Source organism: Episyrphus balteatus, chromosome 2, assembly GCF_945859705.1.
Source record: "Episyrphus balteatus chromosome 2, idEpiBalt1.1, whole genome shotgun sequence".
Lineage (NCBI taxonomy): Eukaryota > Metazoa > Arthropoda > Insecta > Diptera > Syrphidae > Episyrphus > Episyrphus balteatus.
In genome coordinates, this window is record NC_079135.1 from 125649623 (window position 1) to 125667129 (window position 17507).

General features: G+C 31.3%; 1 protein-coding gene across 1 annotated transcript; it reads left to right on the plus strand.

The window, feature by feature from the left end:
* The first annotated feature begins 2758 nt into the window (after positions 1–2758).
* LOC129911379 (GPI transamidase component PIG-T) lies at positions 2759–15775 on the plus strand. Its single transcript, XM_055989170.1, has 3 exons — positions 2759–2982; positions 3048–3381; positions 14414–15775. The coding sequence occupies exons 1-3, from the start codon at positions 2820–2822 to the stop codon at positions 15666–15668; spliced, it is 1752 nt and encodes a 583-aa protein (XP_055845145.1). The 5' UTR covers positions 2759–2819; the 3' UTR covers positions 15669–15775.
* Positions 15776–17507: the final 1732 nt, after the last annotated feature.

Here is a 17507-nt window from a genome sequence, read left to right on the forward strand (position 1 = left end):
TTTAAATCAAAAGAGAAATGTCAAATTTGAGTCCTGGACTCAAGAGGCATCGTGTAATAGTACGCGCCTCACAGAATGATTATCAAAAGAAAATTAGAAAAAAGAGTCAAGCCTCTTGAGGCTTCATGTAATAGCTGACATTGTATTTTTATTTTGCAATAGGGTTAGGGCATAGCAAAAGTGCAACCCGACAAACAATTTGGGTTCTATAAAGCTTTGCAGATGCAATTGTTGCTTCTGTAAAGCATTATAGAAGTAAAATTGTTAGTAGGGAAGACCATTGTAAAATTTCAATCCATATATTTTGTTGTTTTAGTGTTGTAAGATTTTACACTTTTGCACTTTTGCAATGATACTAGACCAGTTGCATTGGATCGTGAATACCCCTATCATTCATGCTTCAATATTTACTATAGATAAGAAGAGGGGCGTTCACGATCTATTGTAAAAAAATAAAATTTTACATTTTTACTAGGCCTGTTGCACCAGATCGTGAATACCCCTATATTATTAATGTATAACTTTTTGCAAAAATTCAAAAAGTGAAAATTTTCAAACTCATTTTGTGACATTTTCTTTCGTACGTTCGTTTTCCTTTTCTCACTTTTTCACCACGATTCTCCTTCGACTTTGTGTTCATACACAAAAAGTTGCAAGTGTGTGAGTGCAACCCCGTTTTTCTCGGTCGGAGGTCGGACTGTCTTTTCTGAACTCCGTTTTCTTGCTTGAAGGGAAACTTCTATTAGCAGTCAAATTCTGAAGCAAGCTCAATACAAGCTGTATAAAAAGTAGAACCTGCGGGATTTCAATTTAAAGAAGCTGTTGTGCTAGTTGTGGGCGGCGCGGCGTGGCTTTTTTCTTGTTTTTTTTTTATTTATTTCGGTTTAGTGGTGTAATACTCAAAACAAATTAATAGGGGTATTCACGATCCGGTGTAACAAAAAGGTGTAAAATTGCTAAATTTTATTTTTCTACTACTACAACTACAAAAGACAAATTTAGCACCGTTGTATTTTATTTTTGCAATAGGGTTAGGGTATTGCAAAAGAGTGTAAAAGTGTAAAAAAAAATTATAGTCTGTATATTTGGCTATTTTAATTGAAGAAAATGTTGGACTTTTGCACTTTTACAACGATAAAAGACCATTTGCATCGAATCGTGAATACCCTTAATATTTTATGAACAAAATAATAGGGGTATTCACGATCTGGTGCAACAGGCCTAGTAAAAATGTAATATTTTATTTTTTACAATAGATCGTGAACGCCCCTTTTCTTATCTATAGTAAATATTGAAGCATGAATGAAATCCATGATGTTTTTTTTTAACAGGGTTGTTCCTCCACTGTTGCTTCTTCTTTTTTTCCATTTTTATAATTTAATTCTTTGTTTTGTTCGGGTTAATTAATTTTCACAAATTATTTTACATCAAAAGAAACTAAATTACGGGACATGAGTACCGACAAGCCGACAACCATAATAAACAAATACAAAAACAACTGTTTATCATGGGCGATGCGACGGTGAGCTGCCATCATCTGTCAAAAATAATTTTACTCTATTGTATTTTATTTTGCAATAGGTCTAGGGTATAGCAAAAGTGCAAGACTGTTGTAAAATTTTAATCCGTATATTTTGTTGTTGTAGTGTTGTAAGATTTTACACTTTTGCAATGATACAAGACCAGTTGCATCGGATCGTGAATACCCCTAATAAAAAAAAGTGTTTCAAAAACAATACAAAGTGTTTTTAATGTTTTTCATTTCTTTTTCAATTTGTGTTTACATTTTTTAATGAACAAAACAAAGTATAAAAATGGCGATGTGGCTATATTTTGTGTTTTAATTTTTAATTTTTGTGTTTTAATGGTTAAATGCTTTATTTTAAAAATGATTTATGAAAAAATGAATAAAAAAAGTGTTTGTAAAACAAAACAAACTGTTTTGATATTTTTCCTTTCTCTATTTTTTTTTTTTTCAATTGGTGTTGTTGTTTACATTTTTGTTCTTGTAGAAAAAGTAGCAGAAAATTTTGTGCCAAAAGCGTTTGGGTACTTTTACACAATTTTTCTTTCTCTGAGAGGATTTTTGTCCAAAAAGAACCCAAACAGACCTATTACGTGTATATACATACAGCATGGTATAAAAAGACAAGGTATGATCATTAGAGCCGCCATCTTACAAAATGGGGTAATAAGGTTTTGACGTTTGGCATTTGGCAAAGTCAAAAGCAACAACAATTTCCAAGACAAATTTGTTTACAACAACAATTTCAATGGGCTGGGCTGTCAAAACCTTAAGTAGCCATAAGTTTTGACAGTTCTCGATACTGAGTTTTTTCTAATGATCATCATTGTATATATATTTCTATAGTACTATCATGAAGTCGAATTTAGTATTAGTTCATGTCGCCACTTTTTTGAGGTGGCGCTCAGTGTGTTTTTTTCATACAAATTCTGATTTTTCAAGTCACCACTAGAGTTCCTAAGATCGTTTTACTTCATGATAGTACTATGGAAATATATATACAATGATGATCATACCTTCTCTTTTTATACCATGTACATACAGTATACTGTTTTGAGACCGTCATTTGAAAAATCGTTGAATGTAAACGGGCTCTTATTGGCTTTAGTTAAAAAAAAAAAAAATTAACTACTGAATTTGTTCATCTTCAAATACAGTCCACAACATATAATCCACAAATTATTCCCCTTTTACCAAACTGTCAACTAATTTTGACGTTTCCTTTTTTCTTATCATTCCTCAATTTTTCTAGTCTAGCCCGTAGAAATAATTTGCACTTCACATAAACAAAAAAATGTTTTTCGTTAAAATCTTATTACTTTTTTATTTAATTTCACCATCGTTGCAACAAAATGAAGAATTCCACGAAGAATTATATGTGAAGCCCTTGGCCAGTGGTCATGTGAATACATATTTTCAATTTGCCACACGATGGAAACTTGGTGCCGGCGAAAATTGTAAGTTTACGATAGTTTACCCCACATAAACCTTTATTTTATCAATTAGTTCAATATCCATTTAGTACACAACACTAATTTCATTCCACGAGCTATTGCTGAAATTCTGTTGCATTTCGACTTGAAAGAGCTCCACATTAGTCTCACTCAGGGCTTGTGGCGTTACGAAAGTTGGGGCTATCCAGTCGTAGATGCCCCACCCGGCGCCGAAGCTTGGGCTTGGTTCAGTGGCACTAACCTAACCCAATCGGCTGTAGACTCACAATGGAAAGATTTAGCTAGCACCTTCTCTGGGATTTTGTGTTCCTCGTTGAACTTTATTGACAAGACAAACAGCGTCGAACCAAAGTACTCATTCAGACCACGATTTGGATCGACTAATCAGGAGAAGTTTATAAGGTAATTTTAATATGGGTTTATCCCCGTTATCTCGAAAGCGAAATTTGGAAAGACAAAATCTCGAAAGACAGAATATTGAATTCAAAATCTCGAAAAACTCACTCACTTTTTTGAGAACTTTTTTAAGGTGGTATACAAAAATAATATTTTAAACGAGTTAGATCTCATGTAGTGAGTTTAATTTCAGAAGAATGAGATCGTTTTCACATGCAAAAAGATGAGCAAATGCTTGATTACATGAGATCGATCTCACAAATTGTTAAGCATGGTATTTTTCTCTCTCACTTCATATAAAATGGTAAAAATAAATTAATTTTAGGTTATTTATGTTGCAGAAGTGTCCATTTATGAAGGATTTTATCAATTTAGTTAGGCAGACGTGCGAATATTGAAGAATGAAGTTGAAGATTTTTCTTTTGGTGTAGAAAAGTCTGGGTTATAAATTGGAGTTTGTGAATACTTTGTGTACATTAATCAACAGTTTCAAGAGTAAGAAATATGCTAGTCGGTGCAGTTCTTTTGCTATAATCTTTTTAAAAAGAATTTAAAAAAAAAAGAAGTTAAATGCATTGGCCCTCATTGGTCCTTAGTAATATCATTGAATAATTTCAAATAGAAGTGACACCGCAGATTACTCATGCGATTATGGGAGTATCGGAAGATAGATGAACTACATAGGATTGCGCCTCAACTATCATTTATTCTCGAGTTGAGTCTAAACTAATCATTTTTTTAAACCTTCATAAAAAATTTAATAATTATATCATTGAATAATTACAAATAGAAGTGACACCGCAGATTACTCATGCGACTATAAGAGTACCGGAAGATAGATGAACTACAGGTTTGCGCCTCAACTATCATGTATTTTCGAGTTGAGTCTTAACTAATAATTTTTTTAAACCTTCATAAAAAAATTAATAATTATTATTATACATTTCAAAGAGCTTATATTGAAATAAGTTTTCGTATTTTGAAAAGTCGTATTAGTCTAGAGAACAAGGCCGATGCCTTTTACTCCTACTGGCCTAGGTTCGAATACCGGTAAATTTTGAAACTTTTTTTTTTTGCGGAGATTTTTTTTGAGAAATTTAATTAATTTTTATTCTAGTAATGTAAAAAAAAAAAAACAATCTCAATCTCCCGTCAGATTCGAACCTGGGCAGGTAAACTTAACAGGCATGCACCTTATCCTCTAGGCTATCTCCACTTTTTGAAATAGAAAAACTTTTATCCATATGTATAAGCTGTTTAGGATTTGATTTTGGGTTGCTGGATTTGCTTTTGGATTGTTGGCTTTGCTTTTGGATTGTTGGATTTGCTTTTTTAATTCAACGCACGATACTAGCGACTACAATTTTACAGCGGAAGTTTCCCTGGGTGTCCACTTCTATTTATAATTATTCAATGATTATATTTATATATTTCAAAGAGCTTATATCGATATACATAAGTTTTCGTCTATTATATTAGTCTGTTTTTACTTGCGATATAGGTACTATATATCAAGTTATGCATTCGTACAAAAAAAAAAAGTTGAGATAACATTTTTCCATGACATTACGATGGTAGACAATGCCAAAAAAGTGGGTCCCGGAAGTCCGTCTGTCTGTCTGTCTGTCTGTCAGTCTGTCAGTCTGTCTGTCTGTCTGTCTGTATAAGGAGCTACAGCCTAAACGGATGGACCGATTAATGTCAAACTTGGTATGTAGCGTTATTTGGCGACTCTCCAGAGGGGTTTTTGGAATTAATTTTTTTGGACCAAAAATAACGGTACTTGTCATATACCGATTTTAGTAAAATTAAAATAGCTCGAAAACGGCTCCAACGATTTTGTTTAAAAAATTCAAATGTTAGTTTTACGCTAAGGTCTATATTTCAATGAAAAATTTTTTATTTGAAAATCATTATTAACGGTACCTGCCATAGAACCGTTTTTTTAAAATTCGAATATCTCCGAAACTTCTTATTGGATTTCAACGAAACTTTTTGTGAAGAAGCATTTATATAATTTAAATATAAACCAAAAATAAAATTTCCAAAAAAATAATTTTTGGATTTTTAAAAAAATTTTGAAAATTTTTTTTTGAAAAATGAAATTTTCGAAAACGGGACATTGAATTTTTTTGAAATTTTGTTTTTAGATGTTGATTAGTGATTTCTACAAAATGGCATTACAATTTTATTTTTAAACTTTTTTTCCAAAAAATTATTTATAAAAAATTGTTTTTTTAAAAAACGGCTCTAACGATTTTGAAAATTTTTTTTCTAAAAATGCACGTTAATATATCAATCAAAACTGCATACTTGTTTTGGAGGGCAATTTAATTTCAGATTTTATTTTATTTTTTTTTTTAAACGAATTTTATTTTTTTTTTCCAAATTTCTACATAAAAAGTCTTAAAAATTTAAGCAACTTTAACTCCAAGAGCAAGTTCGTGCGACCCAGTCGTGCATTTTATTTACATTGTTTTTAAAATTAAAATAAATTTAATTTGTGTTTAGAATTCCAGCATTGTGAACTAGCTAACGGTTTCAAAACGAGTTTTGTATAAGGGTAATTGCTTGAGAGCATATATTCACTAAAAAAAAACACCCTTTTAATCATGATATGTTTAAAGACTCTTTAGATTCTTGTATCTTATCTCAAAAGTAACATAGTTGCTGCAAACCCCTCTTAATATTTTATTTTGAATGCTTTTTTTAATTAAATGACACTCACCCCATCCTCTAGGCCAGGGATGGCGAACCATTTATGGTGACACGCCATAAAATATTTCCGGCACGCCACCAATTAAGTAATCCAATTGCCATTTGAGCGCCATTCAACGATTTTTCCAGTACATTTTTTCTTGAGATTTTGTAAAACTGTAAAAATCTCTTCTTCTCAGAAGAAGATACTCATGTTCTGAAGAACGTATTGAATTTACATGAAAAACCAGACAAAGTAGGTAAAATTAACTGAACAGTTTTTTATGGGTAGGTAATTAGGTTTTCACAAATTAAAGAATTATCGTAAATGCTAGGGGTACTATGGACCCTGATAAGATATCCTTTGATATACTTAACATGTCTAAATTTTACTGGTTGGAAATTGAAGAAATTGTAATGTAGCTGAACGAATTTCAATCTTGTCCGATATCGACTCAAAAATTAGTGGAAACAATGAAAGAGTTGGAATCCATCGAACTAGAGAGGGTGGAGGGCAATACGACGAACAATTCCAAATTAATGGAAAAATGAAATTGGAAAAGTTGGAGATCTTGACAATATTTTCACCTACATACGCCTGTGAGTCATAATTTGTCCAAATGAATAACATTAAAAATTCGATTAGAAGCAGATTGCCAGATGATTCCAACTTTTTCTTTCAGTTCAGCCTGCATTTTGCTTAAAGTGACGAAACGTAGCCCTAATATAAACTACTTGGCATCCAGTTCGCAACAAGAGAAGTCACACTACAATACATATTTCTTTCACTTTTTATTTTTTGTTTCTTTGTTTTATTTTGTTCAGGTACATCTAAAAATTGAAAAGTGAAAAATTTCAAATTCATTTTTTTCAAACTCAGTTTTTCCGAACGTAAAATTTGAAACAATGATGCAGAAAGCTTATTTTTTGGTTCCAAAAACAATTTTTGTAGTTTTTTTTTTCAAAAACAAATAGCGCTATAAAGAAATAATAATTTTGTAAATCTCCCATCACTGTAAAAGTGGCCATTTAGTTATACCTTTAATCTGAAATTTTGTTTTTTTTATTAAAACGAACTACACGAATAATGGCCAATTTTTCAATAGTCAGTTAAACAGTCAGTTAGTACTTATTCCCCAGATAGACAAAAAATCAAATTTTCAACAGTCGGATAAAGCTTATTCCTTTAATAAAATAGTACCTGGGTGACCGAGCTTTGCTCGGTATCTTTAAATGTTATAACTTTCAGTAAAAAAAAGTCAAATGTAAACAGCAATTTTTTGGAGTGGGTTTGAGTTAGCAATGGCCAGTTTTTTCGCGGGTTACAAAACACCACATTATCACTTTATAATCCAGATTATTTACGTTTGAATACACATACGACGATCAGCAATAAATAGAAGGGTTACAGGAATCTGCATTATCGAAAATGCCTACAGCAATGAGATCCCTTTTTGTTCAAATTTTAATTTACGGGTCAGTGGATGGTGTACATAAAGTTAATATTTTTTTCAAGTTTAGCCTTGTCGGCGAAGCTTAGTATGAAGAAATACTATTTTTTATCCCTGTCTCTGTTTTATTTTGTATCAGTGGATGCTTATATTATAAGATTGACATTAGGTCAATGGTGTTGCTTGTTGTGAGTTATTTTATTTTTATACGTTAACTATAGTCACATTAAAACAAAAGAAAAACGTTAAAGAAAGATAGTATGTGATACCAAATTAACAAATTACTTAAAAGTTTCAATACATGATCATAAAAGTCATGATCTAAAAATTTATGTTTAGTTATTGTAACAAAAAGAAAAAGAACAATGCATAAAAAATGGAATCATCCCTCAAAATTTTATTGAAATTGTTGAATCTGTCTCCGCGAAAAAAAAACTAATGTAAGAGAAAATACTTCCAAAATGTTGTATTTGCCTAGAGGAAAAAACCCTCAAAATTTCATCGAAATCTTTAAAGCAATTACCCAAAAAACTTATATGTGAGAAAAATAAGCGTAGCTGCGGGCGGATATTTCTAAAAGTACTTCCAAAACATTTTATTCGGCTAGGAGACAAAACCCTCAAAATATCATCGAAATCCTTAGTTGTTACCAAAAAAATTCCATGTTAAAAAAGTGGGCGTGGCAGTGGGCGGATTTTTCCAAAAATACTTTCCAAACTTTTGACTCACTTAGATATACAAACCCTGACAATTTCATCAAAATCGTTAGAGCCGTTTCCGAAAAAACTTATATTTTAAAAAAGTGGGTGTGGCAGTGGGCGGATTTTTCCAAAAAAAAACTTCCAAAACTTTTGACTCGCTTAGATAAACAAACCCTGAAAATTTCATCGAAATCGTTAGAGCCGTTCCCGAAAAAACTTATATGTTAAAAAAGTGGGCGTGGCAGTGGGCGGATTTTTCCAAAAATACTTCCAAAATTTTTTACTCGCTTAGATGAACAAACCCTGAAAATTTCATCGAAATCGTTAGAGCCGTTTCCGAGATCCCAATTTTATATATATATATATATATATATATATACACTTCGCGTCACTTGAATAGAAACAACATTTTTTCTTTAGAAAATAGGGATTGGCGCTTTGGTGAGGTAACTTAGTAGATTTTTGGTTTTGCATTTTCAGAGAGGAACTTTAAACAAACAATGTTGTAAAAACAAAAAACCCAAAACAGAAACCGTATGGCTTCTAGTTGCGTTTTTTCGCATAACCTCACAAAAAATAGTGTTTTTTTTTGCGTCACTTGAATAGAAACAAGCTCTTAAATTAGATAAAAATGATGAAAAATCATGGAAAACACTAATTATAGTAAAGCAATATTAAGCTTTGACATTATTTGCACATTATAACCAATTATGGGCTACGAGCTACCAATAGGCACCACAGAAAATGCATAAATAGCAGCTAACATTGGAAATGCACCTGCACTATGCAAAATCGCGAAAGATATTGGAAAATTTGCCAAATTTGGATGAGATAATTTTTAAAATATCGTAAACGAGTGATCAAATCAAAAAATAAGACAAGTGAGACCCAAGTCACGAGCAGAGAAAAAAATAACTTAAAAACTACCTGCAATTTTCTTCACTTTGCCGCTAAAATCGGTCAAAAACGTGGTGTTAGTGCGATGGAAACTTGTTGGTTTGTTCCATCCTGGAAGTTATAAAAGGTGCACAACATTAAAAAAAGCCTCAAAATGCAAAATAACAACATTTTAAGTTCTACTAAGATTACAAAAAAGTTAACTATTTTATAGTTGCATTCGAACTGAAAAGTAGTGAGGTAAAGAGTGGTTTTTTAAAGGAAAACATACCAACTCAGATGGACCACGTTAATATTAGCCCTATTTCATTGGTTTATAAAAGAATAACCTTTATCGCATCGCCAATAAAGGGTACTAAAATGTGTTATAGTAATACGCTTTGTTTTTATGATGTGCAATAGCAAAATTGAAGCTTCACGCTTCAAAAACAGATGCTAACTTTTACAAAGAAATAATGGTAGAAGCTCTTGGCAAGTTTAGGAACGTGGAAGAACAACCGTCTTAGAGATTGAACAAGGATAGTTCAAGAAAAAACAACGCAATAAAAACAAAACAGATGCATTCCGGATAAAAACGAAAGTTTATTTCACTTATTCAATCCTTAAATTGTAGAAAATGTCATTTTCTTAATTTGTAAGAAGTTACCAAACACTTTTATCACTTTCTCCAATTAGGTCCACGATTGTGTACAGTAGAAGTGCATTTTCAATGTTAAATTCTATTTATGCATTTTCTGTGGTGCCTATTGGTAGCTCGTAGCCCATAATTGGTTATAATGTGCAAATAATGTCAAAGCTTAATATTGCTTTACTATAATTCGTGTTTTCCATGATTTTTCATCATTTTTATCTAATTTAAGAGCTTGTTTCTATTCAAGTGACGCAAAAAAAACACTGTTTTTTGTGAGGTTATGCGAAAAAACGCAACTAGAAGCCATACGGTTTCTGTTTTGGGTTTTTTGTTTTTACAACATTGTTTGTTAAAAGTTCCTCTTTGAAAATGCAAAACCAAAAATCTACTAAGTTACCTCACCAAAGCGCCAATCGCTATTTTCTAAAAAAAAAATGTTGTTTCTATTCAAGTGACGCGAAGTGTATATATAAACAATTTTAGCTCGTTTAAAGTTATAAGATTTAATAGAGGAATAAAACCATCTGCTTCTTTCAAACACGAATAAAATTTATTCTTAGGAATAATCTCAACAAAAATATTGTGTAAATTTTCAAAGCTGTTTTGAAGAAAATATTAATAAAATGAACTGTTTTTAGATTATAAATTATAAAGATGCTTTTTTTCCACAAATTTAAAGGCCAATGCGTTTAAAAAATACAAGGGAACACAAGAAAACAAAAATAATTATGAATAAAAATGACGTTTAATTTTTTTTTTTAAGAGCCAATTTTTCATTCTTCTAATAAACAGTTAGTTAGCTGTTCGCCGAATAAAGTTATTAGGCTCATAAACAATCAGATAAAAACATTGAATTTTTCAATCAAGAATAATTTATTCTACAGAATAACAAAAAAACATTGTCAAATTCAAAAATATTTAAAATTAAACGTCATTTTTATTCATGATTGTTTTTGTTTTTTGTGTTCCACTGTATTTTTTTCAAAATTCTTTCAAAACAGGTTTGACAACTGACACAATATTTCTGTGGCCACAACCAATAACCGCTTAAGTGAGTTAAGACAAAAAATTTTCAGTGGTCTTATGATGCTTTCCAATTCAAAGTCTACATATTTTTACTGTTTTAACTATAAAAAACGATAGATTAAAACCATCTACATCGAGTTAATAAAAGATTGAGTTGTTTTTGAGGTAAATTAAAAAATGCGGAGCATTATAGTAAGACTTAATTTTGTTTTCTTTTTCGACTTAAGCGGTTATTGGTTGTGGCCACAGATTTTTGTTGTGATTATTCCTTAGAATAATTTTTATTCGTCTCTGAAAGAAGCAGATAGTTTTATTCTTAGGAATAAGCTATATCTGCCTGTTGAAAAATTGATTTTTTCTCTATCCTTAGGAATAAGTACTAACTGACTGTTTAACTGACTATTGAAAAATTGGCCCTAAGTTGACGTATTTTTTTTGTTATTCTGTAGAATAGAGTTGTCTTGATTGAAAAATTAAATTTTGTTATCTGATTGCTTATGAGCCTAATAACTTTGTTCGTCGAACAGTTAACTGACTGTTTATTAGAAGATTGAAAAATCGGCTCTTAATCTGTTATTTTCAAATTTAAATTAGTAGGTGTGCTTACATATAAAACGCTGCGTAGTTTAAAATTAATTATTTTTACTTCTAAAACTAGATCAAAACTGTATGGCACGCCAAAGGCACCTCAAATAAATATTTTTTTTAAATGGCACGAGGCTCTAAAAAGGTTCGCCATCCCTGCTCTAGGCTATCTCGACTTTTAGAAATAATACAACTTTTATCTATATAAGCTGTTTAGGATTTGCTTTTGGGTTGCAGGATTTGCTTTTGGATTGTTGGATTTGCTTTTTGATTGTTGGATTTGCTTTTCTTAATATTTTTGATTCACAAACCTTAACAGGTAACACGCATGATAGTAGAGACATTGAGAAAATAGCGGAAGTTCCCCTGTGTGTCCACTTCTATTTGTAATTATTCAATGGTAATATTCAGCAAAAGATCAATTTAAACAAAAAATAAAACATACATCCCACATCCAAATAAAAAAGTTCTGTGGTTTTAAAATCGACTTAGTAATAGGTGAACTGCCTCTAAGCCAATTCTTAGTTTAGAAGTTAGATGCATGTTTTATAATTATTAATTTTTATTTGCTCTCTATAGGGCAAGTGTTGGTTTCGTGTCGAAAAAAAATTTTAGGTTTTAGTCAAAACCAACATTACGATGATGGTACACATTTCAACAGCCTTAATGTGTCGACGGATTTTCTTCAAATTTGATACAGATGATTTTTATAGAATTCTGAAAGTTGTTTTCTTTTTTATATATATCTACGGTGACCATATTTCTGGAAGCGAAACCCGGGACAGATAAAAAATTCGTTGGATCGTTTTGAAAATACATATTGATTTTTGAACAAAAAATTAAATTTTTTTTAAATGAGTTTTCATAATTTTTCCTTATTTTGATATCAAGATTTCCTAAACGATTTTATGGGAGCGTTTTTGTTGAAATCATTTAAGTCGTTTACGATAGCAGAAATCAAGAAAATGGTTTTATAATAATGTCTGTTAATAACTTCTAAAAACATATTTTTTTAATCAAAATCGGGAGAACTGTTTTTTAACACTTTAATTTTATTTTAAATGATTTTGAAATTGTATGATCTTTAACACAACTTTTAACATGTCCTTAAAAGTTTTTAAACTTATCTGGGTTCTTTACTCTTCCATAGCTATGTTGTTCTTTATTCGAAAACATTTTAACTGGTGTAGCAACCTGACAAATAGAAGCTGGAACTAAATAATTGACGAACATTAAAAAAAAAAACTAAAGCTTAGTCTAGGGGCGAAACGAAAATTTTCATACAAAACCAGCACAAAATTTTGCATTTCTTTGCACAAGACGCAGCTTAGGTAACGAAATTCTTACCTGTGCTAGAATATATGGAGATTTTTTAATCGTTTGTCACTCCCATTTATTTGTCCCTGCAATTTTTCTTGCAGCAAAAGTTTTTGACTTTGGAGTTTGGAGACTTAGAAAAATTTTTTTTTTCTTCAGCAACGTACTAGGCTTAATGCTTATCCGAAAAATTAGAAAAATTTTGATTTTCACAGTTTTCTTGTTTTCCGTAGAAAGTATTTAAAATATTAGATAAAACAAATCAGAGATGCCCAAATACGGGACAATCACGGGACAAATTACAAAATACGGGACACTTATACGTCCCGGGTTTCTTAAATAAAAACCCAGGACAAGCTGTAGAAATACGGCACAGTTCCGGGTAAACCGGGACGGATAGTCACCGTATATACATATATCTCACTTCGTGTACCTCCCATCCAAATTTTTCAAGTTATACCAAATAACTCACAAACGGCTGAAACGATTTTGATAAAACTTTGCAGACGTAATATTCAAAGCAATTGCAATAAAACTGCAATTTTAGTTGTTCTCAAGAATGTCAAACAAGAAAAAAAAATTCAATTTTACATATTTTGCCCTAAATGTCGGCTCTTCCCCAACATCAAAAAAATTTCTTTGTTAAATTCGGGTCTATTGCTAAAGGCCATTGTTTTTTCACTATGAACAATACCTTAAATGATTACTTTCTTAAAAAATTAAAGCAAATGGCCACCTCAGATTTGTATACGAACATTTATCTGACTGAATATAACAATAAGCCATATTAATGACATATTCATATGTCATGCAAAGAACAATTTCTCTCAATTTCTAGGTTCCCACAAAATAAAATACGCCTTCACAACTATATGAGATACAAATTGAGCTCATTCTTTTTGCATATGAACCATTGTTTAAGATTTTCGTCTCAAAAGTGAATTGTTTTTCGAGAATTATTTTGTTTATGGCATTTAAGAAACAAAATATACGTGTATCTAATTCTTATAGCGTTTTCGTTTGGGAATTCTTAGAAGCGTCCGGGACTGTCCGATCCGGAATGCCAAACGATCAGAGTTAGATACTTTTTTTTTATTCTGAAGTTTGGGTTTCTTTGTATTTGTGAAACACCAAATGCGAACGTCTGATGAAAGTTTTGTTTTGTTTATTTTTTTTTTTATTATCATTAAGTTATCTATTTTTGTTTTCTTTCTTCACATTATTTTAATATAGTTTAAAGTTTGTGCATAGTTAAAAATCTTGAAATTGAGAAATGAATAACAAAGAATGACATTTCATTACTTTGACGTCTTAAGTGTTAACATGTGTGCGTGATTCTGGTTTTGATTCTGCCTCAAAATTCGGAATCGATTTTCTCTTCTTTTCAGAATTAGAACTGTCATTGAGTGCCAAACGATCAGTTTCAGAATCGTTCGGGAGAATTCCGGACAGTCCCGGACGACCAAACGAAAACGCTATTAATGAATATAAATTCTATTTGTTCATGTCTTTTCTCTCTTTGATCTAGATCATGATCATGAATATTGGACATCATTGTTTTCCGAGATTTTATTTTATGTTTTCGAGATTATGTATTTCTAGATTTTGCAATCTAGATTTTTGCATTCTAGAATTTGATTTTATACATTCGAGATTTTTGTCGTTATAGATAAATTCTAGATCCTTTTAAAACTATTTTGGATATCAATAACACAATAAGAATCCTTTCTTAGGTATTCCTCATTACCACGAGAGATAGTTTGCACAGAGAATTTGACTCCATGGAAGAAACTTCTTCCATGTGCCAGCAAAAACGGATTTGTTTCGTTGCTCAATTCAGGATTTGTTCACAACACAAACTTCCATTCTCTGGGAATATCGTTGCGTACTTTCTGCGATGAATTCTCCGAAGGTTGTCTCATTGAACTTGTCCAAACTGCAAATCTTGTCTATGATCCGAAACTTTTGGGAAGTAATGATTTCTCTCTGCGAAAGATGTTTGGTCAGGGAATGAATGGAGCTTGTCCATTGGCCAGTTCAAGTAAGGTTTATGTTGATATAACCAACAACAAATACACTCTTACTCCTGCGCCCAATTCCAATTTCACCTCGATTCGTGGAGGGAGCACAGTCAACTTTGGAGTTTATGATATTCAGAAGGAAACTCCAAATAAGCTATTCAATGTGGCATGGGTCCTAAAGGATAAGAAAGTACAAGTACCTCAATCGCTGGCTCCTCCAATCTATGCCCATCGGTACATTCTAGGTCATGGACAAGAAAATGGACAGATTGTTACCCAAATAACCAACACCCATTGGGAACCTTTGAATATTCTACTTCAAGAAAACATTCCTTGGTTTGTGCCCTCCTATCTGCACACTCTGAAAGTAATGAATGGAGAAACACCAATCAAACCGACTGAAGTTCACTACATTCCAGGTGTTCAACGTGAACGTCCCTATCATCTTGAAATCGCATTTAGAATTCCAGCCAAGTCCAGTGTGCAGGTGTCATTTGACTTTGATTACATATTCCTCAAGTGGCTGGAGTATCCTCCAGATGCAAATCATGGTCATTATCTAGGCTCAGCGGTGATAACTACACTACTCCCCATCGGAAGGAACTACACAGCTATTCCAATTGATGGATTTTTATTCGCTGATTGTTTCAACGCCAGTCGGTCTTCGTACTTTTTGCAAATTCGAACAGAATCATTGATTCTTTCACTACCAACGCCCGACTTTAGTATGCCGTACAATGTTATTTGTTTGGCGTGTACGGGTGTGGCATTGGCATTTGGCCCGATACACAGTGTGGCAACTAAAAAGATTGTTATCGAAAATAAAGACGAGCCACAAACTTTATTGGGAAAGCTTAAAGCTAAGCTTTTTGGTAAGAAGTCCAAAGATGTTAAAGAAAGCGATGTTGATGCTGATGGTGCAGGTGAAACTGATCAACTAGCCGATATGGAGGAGAAGGAGGAGTAGACGAATAAAATTTGCTTTTATTAGTATGTATTTTTTTTTTTTTATTTAATTTGTTTTACTTAAAAATATGATCAATAAATAAATGGAGTTTTTATTGTACATAACTGATTTTAAATATTTATTTTGGAGGTCTTATTAATATAACTTAATGCTAATTTACATTTGCTACCAGACATCACTTAATTTTTAATCTCCTGCAAAAATACTGGCACTCACTGGGATAATCAAGTTATCTTAGATTGCATTATCAAAAAGAAACCGTTTTTAGCCGAAATAAATCAATTTTAAGCGAGATTTACAATTAATTCGGCAATTAACTGTCAATAGAATAGGTTCTTTTTTTAAATGAGCTTTATTTTTGTAGATGTACTTTCAAAATATGCCTTTCCCAACCTATAAATAAGAAAATTATTGTAAAGGTAATTGTATTGAATTTTTTACAATCACCGTTATTGCGATTTACAACTATCAATTGATAGTTGATAAAAGTTTAATTTCGGTATCTTATTAGTTAATTAACAAAAGTTTTGAAAACAGCATGATGAAACCGTTGTTAACTGAAAAGTAATTGAAAAATTCCATTCAAAAGTTGATTAGTGTTCCCATAAATTAGGTTTTAAATGGTTTAGAACACCAAACGAAAAATTTCATTGGGGTAATTCCATGAAAAAGTGGACACGAATTTTGAACAAATTATGCAGTTTTTTTACTCTTTGTAATAGCAAATTACTATTTACAAACGGTAACACTTTATGCAAGTTGCAAGAAAAGATTCTTTGTTGTATTCCCTTATGGATAGAAATTGAATTCAAGGAGAATAAATAATCTTAAAGCATTTTTAAAGCATAAGCTGCCAACTACAGAAGAATTTCACATGAAAATGACGGAAAAACAAGCCCACAGAAAATTGGATGAATCTAATAGTGACCATGACAATATGCCCTCGTGATTGCTAAAATAAATTAACATTTAAGCAAGCTTCGTTACACAATATTCGATTTAAAAAAAAACTTGAGTGAAAATGCATCTTTTCTTTACTTTTGGAACCACAAATCGCAGGTAACATGAGTTACCAAAATATTGTAGCGTGAGTTACCTAAACATTGTAAAATTTTTCCTCGAAATATCGAATAAATGTTTGGTTTTGTCACTAATATTAAAAGTTTGTAATTTTTTATGTATGGAATCTTCATTTGAAACAAATTAAGATTCTTAATTTCGCAGAAAAACTTCATACTGTGGGACTCTTAAATCTCGTGTCCGATTTTTGTAACGTGAGTTACCATCATACTTTTATTTATCCCAAGCAAATACTAAAATTAAAGAACAATTTTTTTGTTAATTATGAAAGTAATGGTTATGCTCCGTTCATGGATAGTACATTCGTATCAATTTATATTAAAATTAACAAAAAAAAAAATTATTTATGTATCGGAAATTTTTGTGAATGTAACGTGAGTTACCATGGAATTGCCCATTGGGTTTCTGGTTTAGAAAAATTAAATTCAAGATCGTTTTAAAACAAAAATATTTTTTTTTATAAATAACAATTTTCAAACTCTTTGAAAATAAAAATTTGGTAAAACAAAAAAATTAATTTTTTTTTACTTAAATCGAATCATTATATGACATTTTTTATGTTTTAACATTTAGACGGCTAAAATATTTTATTATAAAGAAAATCCTTTGAAACCGGTTTAGGTGTTTACTAGAAAGAAAACAAGTAAACGGTTCTATGGCAGATACCTTTGCTAATGGTTAAAAAATATTTTTTTTTACTTTTAATGAAAATCGAGCTAAACTTTAGCTCCCATACAAATTATCGAAAAAATTTAGCCG